This window comes from Polypterus senegalus, chromosome 7 (genome assembly GCF_016835505.1).
Source record: "Polypterus senegalus isolate Bchr_013 chromosome 7, ASM1683550v1, whole genome shotgun sequence".
In the NCBI taxonomy this organism is placed as follows: domain Eukaryota; kingdom Metazoa; phylum Chordata; class Cladistia; order Polypteriformes; family Polypteridae; genus Polypterus; species Polypterus senegalus.
Window position 1 is genome coordinate 26,495,286 of NC_053160.1, and position 13,049 is coordinate 26,508,334.

General features: G+C 40.6%; 1 protein-coding gene across 1 annotated transcript in view; it reads left to right on the top strand.

Annotated features, from left to right (window-relative positions):
* The first annotated feature begins 281 nt into the window (after positions 1-281).
* Positions 282-13,049, top strand: part of homer1b (homer scaffold protein 1b) — a 254,861-nt gene continuing 242,093 nt past the window's right edge. Inside the window, exon 1 of the mRNA XM_039758379.1 lies at positions 282-1,458. Within this exon, the coding sequence (XP_039614313.1) occupies positions 1,454-1,458 (5 nt within the window). The 5' untranslated portion in view covers positions 282-1,453. The remainder of the gene's footprint in view (positions 1,459-13,049) is intronic.

The following is a 13,049-nucleotide window of genomic DNA, read 5'->3' on the forward strand; positions in this document are numbered from 1 at the left end:
TTAAGTTAACACTGTTAGATTTGTTCTGCTGCGTTCATAACTAACGCCCTTACATCTTTAGTTTGTGATTTAATTTTAGAATGCTATGAAAAACAGCTTCGCGTCTCCCAGGTTCGCTCATTTGCATGATCTCTCTCTTTATAGTAATACTTCCTGAGGTTGTTAGACGTCACGCTCTTGACGAGAGTGATGTCAGTCCCTGGAGCATATGGTGACGTCAGTGCGGTGGGTGGTGTGATGACGTCGGCCTATTTAACACGCCAGTGAGCGGAGGATGGAGACAGCAATTGCTAGTCACACCGCTGGAACGAAGGAAGAGCCTGCTGATGGGTGTTAGACCGTGCCTATCAGAATTGAGCTGCTTCAAATCAACCTACGGCTCACGGTAGCGCTTTTGTGGCTAAGCTGCCCGTCAAAGCGTTGCCGACAGACAAACAGTGGAACAAACTGGAAGCGGTTGCGCAATAAACGAGAGCTAGACGATGCTTGCCTGCTTGGATGCGTGGTTTGTGGAAATGCAACGGGTGATGGAGGCATGAATGCAGCAGCCCTGCCAACGTGAAAGAACGGGGACGAGTGAAGGAGCTTCGCAGAGGACGACTCAGGTGAACGTCGCTACATGCATCCCGGATGGGTACCGTCTCCATGTGACCGCGCGTTCTGTTATGGCCGGGGGGCATTTTGATGCTACGAGATAAGCGCGCTGCAATCTCGAATGAAGGAGGAAGGGGACTAAAACAGGAATCTTTCGCTAGGTTTGAGGCGCGCTGGCAATCGCTCTTGCATTCTTCCAGACGGGCAATGCCCCTAGGCTTTCGGCACAGGTTCCTCTTTTGGAAACTAAATAGAGCACAGGGTGTCGCGCAAGAGCGCGGTGCGGGGACACCCCGAGGAGATATTTAAGGGTCATTTGGAGATCAGAGGACGCGCTGGCGCTGGCCGGTCGGCACACAGACAGTGCAACCTGCTCCACGAGTCCATTTTAACTGCGTGTTTACTTCCCGTAAAGGCGAGATGGCACTCCTGTAGGATCGAGAAATCTGTCTGCCTCGGAGGTCGTTGCAGGGTCTGTCATCCTCATCATCACATCGTCATTATTCTTATGAATGGATATTTACAGCGGTGAATAACGCAGCGAGCATGCCCACGCCTTCCTGCATTTTTCACCTTTTGCAAAAATAGTCAGGTCTCCGTTGTCGAAGGAATGTCTCCCCTCCTGCAGAAGGGCAGGCGCAAGTGAAGAAGCGTCAGCTGCCACAGTACAGCACCCAAGGGAGCCGTGGACAAAGCGCGATGTGCCGCTGAAGGATCGTCTCCTACCGCCTGCATCGCAGCCCACTGGAAACCGTGCAATACAACGGAAAGTAACTAAAGCGCCCACTTCGGCTCAAAGGAACCCTCTGCTCGCCCACGGCTGCACGGACCGCCGCCTGCGCGTCCTGGCCAAGCAAAAATGGGGTAGGTTGTTTCGCCGATTGCTTTTCGAATTGTGGGGCAGAGCTGGCCTTTCAGTGCAAGCTCAGATTTCTAGAGTTACTGTTATGTTTTTTGTGGTATTTTGGTACATAAATATACAGTACTGTTTAAATTGTTAACACATGTGAACACGCAAAAATACAGTGTGCTTTAAGGTTTATATATGATGTGTCATGAATGTCAGAGTGTGGGGATGAAAATAGTGGCGCTGTAATGTATGTGTCCACATACAGTATGCACACATATATAATTTATAGGTATTGTGCATACATGCATGTGTATAGGTACAGTATTTGTACACATTCAAATATGCATATATTTTATAGATAAACACTGATGTGTGTATTTAAACGTGTGCTCATGAGTCTACGTTTAAATAAATAAATACATTTATATATACATTTTTAATCCTGCTTAAAAAGCTGGGTGACAGGGTTGCTGGGAAGTTGGAGCTTATTCCAGCAAGCATCAGGCTCAACGTGGAAACAAACGCCAAACAAGGGCTCCAGTCCATTACAAGGTGCACACACACTCACACATATACAATATATCTTTATATTTTATACAGGCATATACTATATACAGTATGTATGGGAATATACATTGTGTACTGTTATATAGTATATAAGGTATTTCCGAGTGGCACAGTGATTAGCATTACTACCTCACAGCTCTAGGGTCCTGGGTTTGAATTTGCTCCCCTTCGCTATTTCACACATTCTTCCCATATCTGTGTGGGGTGCTGTGGCTTTCCTCCTACATCTCAGACACATGTAGGTGAGGCTGATTGGCACCTCGGAATTGGTCCAGGAAATGTAAAACATTTTCAAGCTATTTTAGTCCAAATCAGAGTCATATGGAGGCTGGAGCCTACCCTGGCAGCATCAAAGTGACTCTGAATAGAGTGTCAGTACATTGCATTGGAGGGTACACTCAAATCCCACTACTCATGCTGTGTGACCATGACCAAGTCACTTCACCTGCCTGTGCTCCAGATGGAGTACAGAAAAGAAATGTAACCTATTGTATCTCAAATGTTATACGTTGCCTTGGATAAAGGTGTCAGGCAAATCAGTACATAATAATAGTAATAATAATACACTCATCAGTTTAGGATTGCTGATGAATAGAGCGTGCAGATGTTTCAGATATGGGCAAGACTTTGTAAAGGAAAAGCTCACGTGGACACACATTGACCTGATTCAGGATCTGAACCCTGAGTGTCTGTGAGGCAGCCATGTTAACCACTGTGCCACCATACTGCCCATGTGCCCGTAATAGGCACTAATAGGTACCTCATATGTACAAGGAATATTGGAAATACACACACATATAAATATTTATCTATACAGTATATGCTGTGTGTATATTAGTGTACATTATACCCAAATGTATTGCTTAAGTAACTTTTGCTAAAAGTGAGTCATTTCTAAGTTGATATTATGTTATGTGTGATATTTCTTTGCGCATTACAGTTGCAACACTTTTTCCATTCCTGCACATTTATGTTTTATATATCAATATTCTGTTTATGAAAAACATCCTTTTTTGGGTCAGAAGGTAAATAACGTAAGCAGATTTTTGAAAAATGTGATTCTTTCAGTTGATATGGTTTGCTTCTACACTTAATCTTTATTTTATAAAACTTTGCAGACAACACTTTTTGTGTTACGTCTTTATATATAATACTCTACCGTGGCTGTTCATTGTCTGTCCAGGATTTTAAATCACCTGGAGCTCGCAAACCGTTTGACCGATTGACCTGAAATTTGACACACATATACTATGTGACGTCTGCTATCCGCTTTCAGGGTCATGATTGACCTCCAAGGTTATTCCTCTTTTTATTTTATTTTATAGTAGAATCAACTCTCGGCACACACGTACGGGCACCGTTCTCATTCCCTACCTCTTCATATCTTAAATCATTCTTGAGGCAGATTGAACACTTTAATGTCAGCTTAAGTGAAAAATTAAGAAAAAACAAGTAATTGCAACACAAACACCGACTTAATCGGTTTTAACGCGAAAAGACGCCAAGGAAAGAAGAGAAGAAGCGGACCGCTAGGGTGGAGAAAAGAAGAGCTGCTCAGGAAACAGCAAGCGCATCAACCTCTAAACAAACGAATGGTAAACGTACAGAGAAAGAGGACGAAAACTAGGAACGCTCAAGTCAAGTGTATTCACTGCACGTTATCGTTACTGGTTTTATATAAAGGACAATAAATGGAGAGTTTAAAAAGTGTTAAGGGGTCAGACTATGTAGTTGAGAAAGTGTAAGATGCTTGCCTGTGTTGTTTAAATTAAACTCCTGCTTATTTTTGTGTAATGTGTGAGCCAATCTGGGTGCAGACTTTCCTAATTTTATTGTTTATGCGAAAGAAAATGCATTATAAATTCAGTAGCTGTGACATTTTTGAAAGATCGAAAGACTTTCATGTTGGGTGACATTCTTCATTATTCTAATGTGCTTTTTCCCCCTTATGTAATAGTTTGTGATGGTAATGTCTGCTGTAGGATTCAGTGTGCAGAATGAGGTTTTTGGTGTTTATTACACATGTAGTGCTGACTTGATTAGAAGAGGAAAGGTGAAGAGGATCTGTTGAAAAACTGGATGAGCATGAAACCTTAATCTTCAAATTCATCATGCTGTTTTATTTGACGTTTAGATACATTTCATTCACTTTAACAGCAAGTACTTCTTCCCTCTTCACTGGTTTGTTGGCTAGTTGAGCCTAATAAGAGCCAGTCAGCCTGGTGGTTGTGATGGCTTTTGTAACAGTCCTCCAGACTCGCTTCTACGTTCAGAAATATTCAAGATCCAATTCACGCTCGGATAGCTAGTGAATATACAATACAATACAATACAGTTTATTTTTCTATAGCCCAAAATCACACAGGAAGTGCCGCAATGGGCTTTAACAGGCCCTGCCTCTTGACAGCCCCCCAGCCTCGACTCTCTGAGAAGACAAAGAAAAACTCCCAAAAAAAAACCTTGTAGGGAAAAATGGGAGAAACCTTGGGAAAGGCAGTTCAAAGAGAGACCCCTTTCCAGGTAGGTTGGGAGTGCAGTGGGTGTCAAAAGAAGGGGGTCAATACAATACAATACACAGAACAGAACAAATCCTTAATATAGCATAATAATAAATATTTTAGAAGTATGGAGCAGAATTTAACAGTAGATGATATCACATAATAAAATTTGGATATTTTTAGATATCATGGCAGCAGTGTGGGTGCAAGGCAAGAACAGCCTTGAATAGTCCATTGTAGAGCCCACTCACGCACACCACAAATTATGCCAGTTTAGACTCTCTAAAAAAGTTGGTTTGACTTTGTGTTGAATGAGAGGCTGCTCATGGATTGGGAGAGCCTTAGGGGATTGTCATGAGGTCGCTGGAAAGGGTGTGTGGCACTCCCGATATCTATGCAAAAGGACAAAGGTCCAAGTCTTTAGAGTCCTGTCTTGCTATGAGTTTGCGAGACATGGATGCCATCTAGTGACCTGAGTCGAAGATTGGACTCCTTTGGTACTGTGTCTCTCTGGAAAATCCTTGGGTATCGTTGGTTTGACTTTGTGTCAAGTGAGCGGTTGCTCATGGAGTCCCGAATGAAGCACATTACCTGCAATGTGAGGGAGCATCAGTTACAGCACTACGGTCATGTGGCGCGATTCCCCGAGGGTGATAGGGCTCGTAGGATCCCCCTTGTTGGAGACCCGAGTGGCTGGACCAAGCCAAGGGGTCGCCCACGTAAAACACCTGGCTGTGGCAGATAGAGGGTCATTTTTCGTAGGGCGTGGGGGGTTGTCAACTGGGATCCCAAGTTGTTTTGTCGTGTGGTGAGTGCATGCTCCCCAACTTGACTTGACTTGACTCTCTAGTTTGCCTGAGCAGCATGTCTTTTGTAGCTGAAAGGAAGCATGGAATACCCAGTGAAAAACCCAGGTTGAATCTGAAAACTGCACATAGACAGCTGTCAAGCTGGAATTCAAATCCAGGTCATTGGATCCTTAGGGCTGCTGTGCCTAGCACTGTGCTTCCATGCACACCCTGTCCTCTTTATACAGTAAGAATAATTGAAAGGATATGCCAGCCTTGCATTACAGATTACTTTGGGATTGCTGTACTTCGTGATTAAACCCCCTGTCTATTGCTTCATTTAATATTATACACATCTGCTGCTGAATCTTTTACCTTACACTCATGTGACAGTTTATTTACAGAAAATAATTGGCTCCGAGTGGCTGGAAATGGGTGGCATTTTAAAGTAACCAATACTCCATGGGCCTTTCTGCTTCAGTTTCAAGTTAATAATATGATGCTGACTCAGGTAATTCATGAGTCTCACCCTTTGCTGTATGTGATCTGCTTGACGTTTTCACCGGGGACGCATCCGGACTGTAATTTGATAGCAGATGGTTTGTGTGGTACTGTACATTACAGCCTAATCTCACACAATGTTCCCAAAGAGAAAGAGCCTTAAAGTGTAAAGATTCTTAAGAGTGCGTGCTGCTTTTCATCTGTGAATCACAGCTCTCTGATGTGTCGTGTAGTGTCAGGGGATCCAGAGGAACACAACTGTCTGTTGTATGAGAAAAATTTACTTTGCTCATAAAAAAAAAAAACATTAGCTTCAGCAGTGTGTCATTGCCTTATTGACACAAGGGCTGAACATTTATTTTTCTATAATTCTGTTAGTAGCAATTTCTACTTTTTTTAAAATTGATGGGCAGCAGTGTGGCACAGTGGTTAGCAAAGCTACCTGATAGGTCCAGCGTCCTCGGTTTGAATACAGCATTGAGTCATTTCTGTACGCAGTTTGCACATTCTATGTTTGTGCTAATATCATAAAGTGAGGCAGAGGAATAAATTGAAATAGCAAGTTATGATTTAAAATTCAGTGAGTTAGCCGCTGTACCTCACTGTTTGACAGGTAACCTAACATAGACTTTAGGAATTTGGAAGGAAAATCACACAGACATGGGATTCTGAATCTATGAGGTATCAGCACTAACCATTTGTCTTTCATGCCACCTATTATGTAAAATATCCAACCATCCATTTTTTAACACACGTACGCACCTCAGAGTTGCTGGGGGCATTGGATACAACATTGGAGAAGGTTGATTCCAGAGTGCAATCGATTACAGAACAACGCTAAGGGCCGGTTTATAGTTCATGTTCAGTACGCTTACACGCATACATCATGGCTGCCATGCATTCCCAGCATTCCTTTGACGCGTCCTCTGAGCACATCCTCAGAAATTAATGCGACAAATGCGCAAAATATGGGTGATGTGCGTGTTCAAGTTTTGATACGTGACGTTGGCACCATTCTTTACTATCAACATGTGGCGGCAAGCTGCACTGTAGCTCCAACAAGATCAACCTGCATGCTTAGATGTTGGATAAATGGCTCAATGCGGTGAAGCAAATCATCAAACTTAAATGCTGACATGCAAATTTGCTTTTCTTCATCCATTACTTGCATAGGCAATACAAGCATTGCATATTCCCCATCATAACGACACAATACTTTTAAAGGTCTCACATACCATCTCTATCACTGTTGCCACTTTTTTTTTCACCTTCACAACAGCATCAGAATGCAACGAATTTTTATTTTTAATATATTTATCCCTCAACTCACAACACAGCGAAACAAGATGTTGCTTTTTCACCATGATGATGTTGCACGTGAGTATAGTCAGTACACTGCTTGCATAGCAGCAGTGTCCTCAAGTGCACGCATCATTAAGTATCTCCCTGCCCCTACTCATGCCCAGCCAGTTGAGAATCCTCAGATCTGAGTCCAGAATTGAAACCATGAGGCAACAATGCCAACCCCCCATATAAATCTATATTGAAAGCTTGTGGTGGTAAAGCAAAAAAATGAGGTGGCAGCAAATCTCCGCAAAGTTATTGGGGTTTGAGTTTTTCTTAAGGTAAACTGCTTGAGAATGTATATATATATATATGTATGTGTGTGTGTGTGTGTGTGATATAGGTACAGATGATTTTGCTCATTCATTCATTTTCTGAACTAGTGTATTCCAACAGAAGGCCATGTGTGGTCTGAACTTACTTCCTCATTTGTACTGAAAGCAATGAAATGACCATCACTAGCTACCAGCTAGCATACATAGACTGGGGTTATGCTATATACCATTACTGAAAAAGTACCAAAACACTACATTTTTAAAAGGGTACAGTACCAGCTTGTCATTAATTTCTGTACTGGAGGAAAACCCTATGCTTATAGCACCTTGCACCCAATTTTGGTGCCCACCAGCTTCTCTGAGTGGTTTACATACTGTGTTGCAGCAGAGAAGAACAATATTGTGCAGTAGAACAAGGAGGGGCACGTGTTAATGGGCAGTGGGAATGAAGCAGCTTTTAGACGTTAGGTACCAGTACCAGTACTGAGGTTCAAAAAGTTGGTATAGTTAGTCAGTATTTCAATACAGATTCAACATTAAAATACACCCACTCTCACCCAGAGTTGCCAATTAATGTAATCTACGTGGATGTATAAAGAAAACCAGTTCACCCAGTGCCACTGTGCCTCTTTATAAGTATTTAACACATGTTAAAATATCTTTTTAAAAGGCACATCCCAATCATACATGCATATAAAAGTACAGTTATAGTGTTTTTTCTTTTATTCTGAGTAACGTTTTTCAGGTAAGAAGAACTGTCTGTCTACCAGTGGGTCATTCTTTCTTCTCTCCTATGACAGTGGCACCTTACAAATTCAAACAGGCTCAGTACAGCATAGTGGCATGACCTTTAGCTTTGCTTTGTGTTTTATTATACATTCTGTGTAACATTCCTAATTCCCAACACATCCCAGTCCTTTTGAAATCATTGACAGTGGAAATCCCAGGGTGGCTTTCCTTCTGCTTTTGTTTGGTTAAAGATGAAAACTTGCATATCCAGCAGATTGTCGATGTGTTACAAAACAGGCAGATTGGTGTGCACTGGCAACAGTGACTTATTCAAGGACTTGCTCTGTTTTAAAAGAGTGACCAGAATATTCATTCTATGCCCTGCTGACTACTGTAGATAAGTGGTGTGTATCTGAATCATTCCATCCATGCAGAGTTGCTTTTACAGACTACAGTGTCAGCGAGAGTGGCATTTTGTAGACATCCAGTTGTCGCGTCTAGTGCTATGTTTTGTCTTGCAAAATGCAACAGGAAAGGGAAACTGTCATGGTAAAAACCCTGGACACACAAAGAATGTAATTAAATTAATTTATTAATCAAACATTAAGTCATACCAAAGATTCAGTTAATGCAATATACAAAGCAACAAAATAATAACCAAATATAAAAAATTTAAAGGATTCAATAAAACGAATGAAAATCAAAAAGAAAAGGAAAGACCTAACACAAGAAACTAAATTCACTTGTGGTGATCAGTATGTACCCTTGTCCAATAGCACTTATTCCAAAACAGTCTTCAGACTGATGTTTAGTTGATTATTTTGACCTCTTTTGTAGGTTGCTTCTGATAAAGGAATCTGCTCAGCAAATAAATGGAAATATAAAGAAAACATACAACTGTAAAATAAAATACAAAACTAATAATAAATTCTTAAATATGGACAAAATACAAAAAAGGGGCAAAAATACAAAATACCATAATGCCAAAAGGTCACAATTACAGAGACAAATCCAGATACGAACTAGCTAAAATCTAAATTTTAGAAAACTAATAACATAGTCCAAAAGTCAAAAACTGAAATATGTTCCAAAAAAACCTCAAAACCGTAATGAAGCAAAAGACAGAAGTGGAGGAAAAGACAGCAAAGAGTAGCTAACTAATACCTCACCGCAGGAAGAGTGGCAGACTAACAATTATTTCAAATCAAGCTGCAGCACCTGAGGGCAATTATCTCAACTGGTGACTCATTATAAAGCCAAATTAAACAATTAACAAAGAAATAAACTAATAATAACACTAAACAAAGACAGTTAACCAATGTGAAACCAAAATAGACCATTACAAAGAAAACACAAAAAAACAATAAACACAGACAACAAAAAGGTAAAATGCACAGAAGATAACACCTAGGGTACCGTGAATGTCCAAAGACTTCATTTCATAGGGTCCTCCAAGTGCAATTTAGGGTCAGTGTTTGGAGACATTTTATTATAACAACTGTGCATTACCTGTGTCGGCAGAGAACTAGTAACTGCATTGCTATCCGTAGGGTATTACAGAACATGAGTGCGAAAAAGCATATTAGAAAAGCTACAAGGCTGTTGGAGATAAATATTACAAAAAAGGCAAGAGAGTTTCTTTCACTATTTTAGTAGTGAAAAAACAGTCAAGTAGGATGAAGAGTTTAAAGATGAAGAGTATTAGGATTGTTAAAGGTGAGTTATACAGACAGTGAATTAGTAAATGCTTTCAGCTTGCATTGTATTGTCTTATATATAAATGTCTACGCGTGGAAGTGTGTCTGTCTGTCCTGCCTGGAGGTGAGAGGTGGAGTTGGGTTAAGGGCTCCACCTCCGAGGAAACAGAAACTCACTTAGCCGCTAATACACAAGCGAGGCCAGCATGTCGGCAAAACAAAACCTCCAAAGAAAGATTCACTTGCTTAGCCGCTAAAGCGAGGCGAGCACATCGGTAAAATGAAACCTCCTAGGTGAGAGATGCCCAGAGTAGTTCCTTTTAATTACCTGACATCTTTATATTTCAATTTTTTTCTGACGATTTCAATAGTTTCTAGGAAACCTTGGGCTTTTTACAGCATGGGTTTACACAGCTAGTATTTTATAAATATGAATAGGGTGACAATCTTCCAAAAGTAACAGGGATTACTAAGGATGTACTGAGTGATTTAGAAATTATAGAGGGAGAAGTGCTGTTTAGATTAAATAGGCAGCAATCTGACAAATCACCAGGGCTAGATAACATTTAAGGCAGGAAGTTAGTATATATATACAGTTAGGTCCATAAATATTTGGACAGAGACAACTTTTTTCTAATTTTGGTTCTGTACATTACCACAATGAATTTTAAATGAAACAACTCAGATGCAGTTGAAGTGCAGACTTTCAGCTTTAATTCAGTGGGTTGAACAAAACGATTACATAAAAATGTGAGGCAACTAGAGCATTTTTTTAACACCTTTATTTCAGGGGCTCAAAAGTAATTGGACAAATTAAATAACTGGAAATAAAATGTTCATTTCTAATACTCTGCCAGGCCTTTACTGCAGCGGCTTTCATTTGCTGTTTGTTTGTGGGCCTTTCTGTCTGAATTTTAGTCTTCAACAAGTGAAATGCCTGCTCAGTTGGGTTAAGATCAGGAGACTGACTTGACCATTCAAGAATTTTCCACTTCTTTGCTTTAATAAACTCCTGCGTTGCTTTGGCTGTATGTTTTGGGTCATTGTCCATCTGTATACAGAAACGCCACCCAATCAATTTGACTGCATTTAGCTGGATTTGAGCAGACAGTATGTCTCTGAACACCTCAGAATTCATTCAGCTGCTTCTGTCCTGTGTCACATCATCAGTAAACACTAGTGTCCCAGTGCCACTGGCAGCCATGCACGCCCAAGCCATCACACTGCCTCCACCGTGTTTTACTGATGATGTGCTATACTTTGGATAATGAGTTGTTCCACGCCTTCGCCATACCTTTTTATTGCCATCGTTCTGGTAGAGGTTGATCTTGGTTTCATCTGTCCAAAGAATGTTTTTCAAGAACTGTGCTGGCTTTTTTTAGATGTTCTTTTGCAAAGTCAAATCTAGCCTTTCTATTCTTGAGGCTTATGAGTGGCTTGCACCTTGCAGCGCATCCTCTGTATTTACTTTCATGCAGTCTTCTCTTTATGGTAGACTTGGATATCGATACGCCGACCCCCTGGAGAGTGTTGTTCACTTGGTTGTAAAGGGGTTTCTCTTCACCATGGAAATGATTCTGTGATCATCCACCACTGTTGTCTTCTGTGGACGTCCAGGTCTTTTTGCGTTGCTGAGTTCACCAGTGCTTGCTTTCTTTCTCAGGATGTACCAAACTGTAGATTTTGCCACTCGTAATATTGTAGCAATTTCTTGGATGGGTTTTTTCTGTTTTCGCAGCTTAAGGATGGCTTCTTTCACCTGCATAGAGAGCTCCTTTGACCGCATGTTGTCTGTTCCCAGCAAAATCTTCGACATGCAAGCACCACACCTGAAATCAACACCAGGCCTTTTATCTGCTTAATTGATAATGACATAACGACGGACTTGAACACACCTGCCCATGAAATAGCCTTTGAGTCAATTGTCCAATTACGTTTGAGCCCCTGAAATGAAGGGATTATGTTAAAAAATGCTTTATTGCATCACATTTTTATGCAATCGTTTTGATCACTTACTGAATTAAAGCTGAAAGTCTGCACTTCAACTGCATCCGAGTTGTTTCATTTAAAATTCATTGTGGTAATGTACAGAACCAAAGTTAGAAAAAAGTTGTCTCTGTCCAAATATTTATGGACCTAACTGTAAACCCTTAGCACATATTTTTCCAAAGGCCATGCATACTGGGGAAATTCCTAAAGACTGAAAGATGGCAAATATTATCTCATCGTATAAAAAGTGTGATTGAGCCGATCCAAGTAGCTATGGGACAATAAGCTTAATGGAAGAATTTATTAAGGAAAAGATTAAGCAGCACACATGTAGAACTGGAGTGTTAGTAAATACTCAACATGTGTTCAGATGAGGAAGGTCATATTTCACTAATATGCTGGAATTCAATAAGGAAGCAACAAAAGCATACGATAAGGAATGTGCATATGATATTATTTATCTCAACTTGCAGAAGGCTTTTGATGAGGTACCACATGAAAGTTTAGTGATAAAACAACACTTTGCCATGCTGTTGAGCAGCAAGGGATGTGACTGATGATGCCAATTTGATGGTTACTTTTGTTTGTCTGCCCTCATGAAAGTGTTTTACTACATATGGAGGAGAGACCAGGGAATCTAATATATAAAGCTGAACGTTTGTTTCTGTGCTTGTACATTTGTCTGGTATGCAGATCTATACCGTTGAGCCTCTCTGCCAAATTTTGCATCGATTCTACAGGAAAAGACCATAGAATATATTTAACTTCTTAATTTAGTCAGTAAATCCACCCCGGGCATTGCCATGGTCACACTGCATGTATTTGTCTGGAATGCAAATCAACACTATTAAACCTGTCGCCATCAAATTTTGCACAGATTTCCCATTTGGAGAGTAGAACACCAAAGGTTATGTTTCGCTCATACATTTTGTTAGTGCTTTTCCACTTTTGGGCTTTGCCAGTTGGTGCCCCGATAGTAAAAAAAATAAATTGTCAAGCAAGAAAAGAAATCCACTGCATAGTGGGGAATAAATGAAAGGTCTATTAAGGAGATATGTCAAAGGTTTCAATACTTGAAGTAGGAGAAGTCATCCTCTCCTGCAATTATTCATTAGAAGTTTCATTATCCTTTACATTATTCCAAAAGTTGGCCAAAAATTAAAATCAGTCCAGAACAAGCGACGCTTTATGTTACCACAATCGATTTATGATGGCGT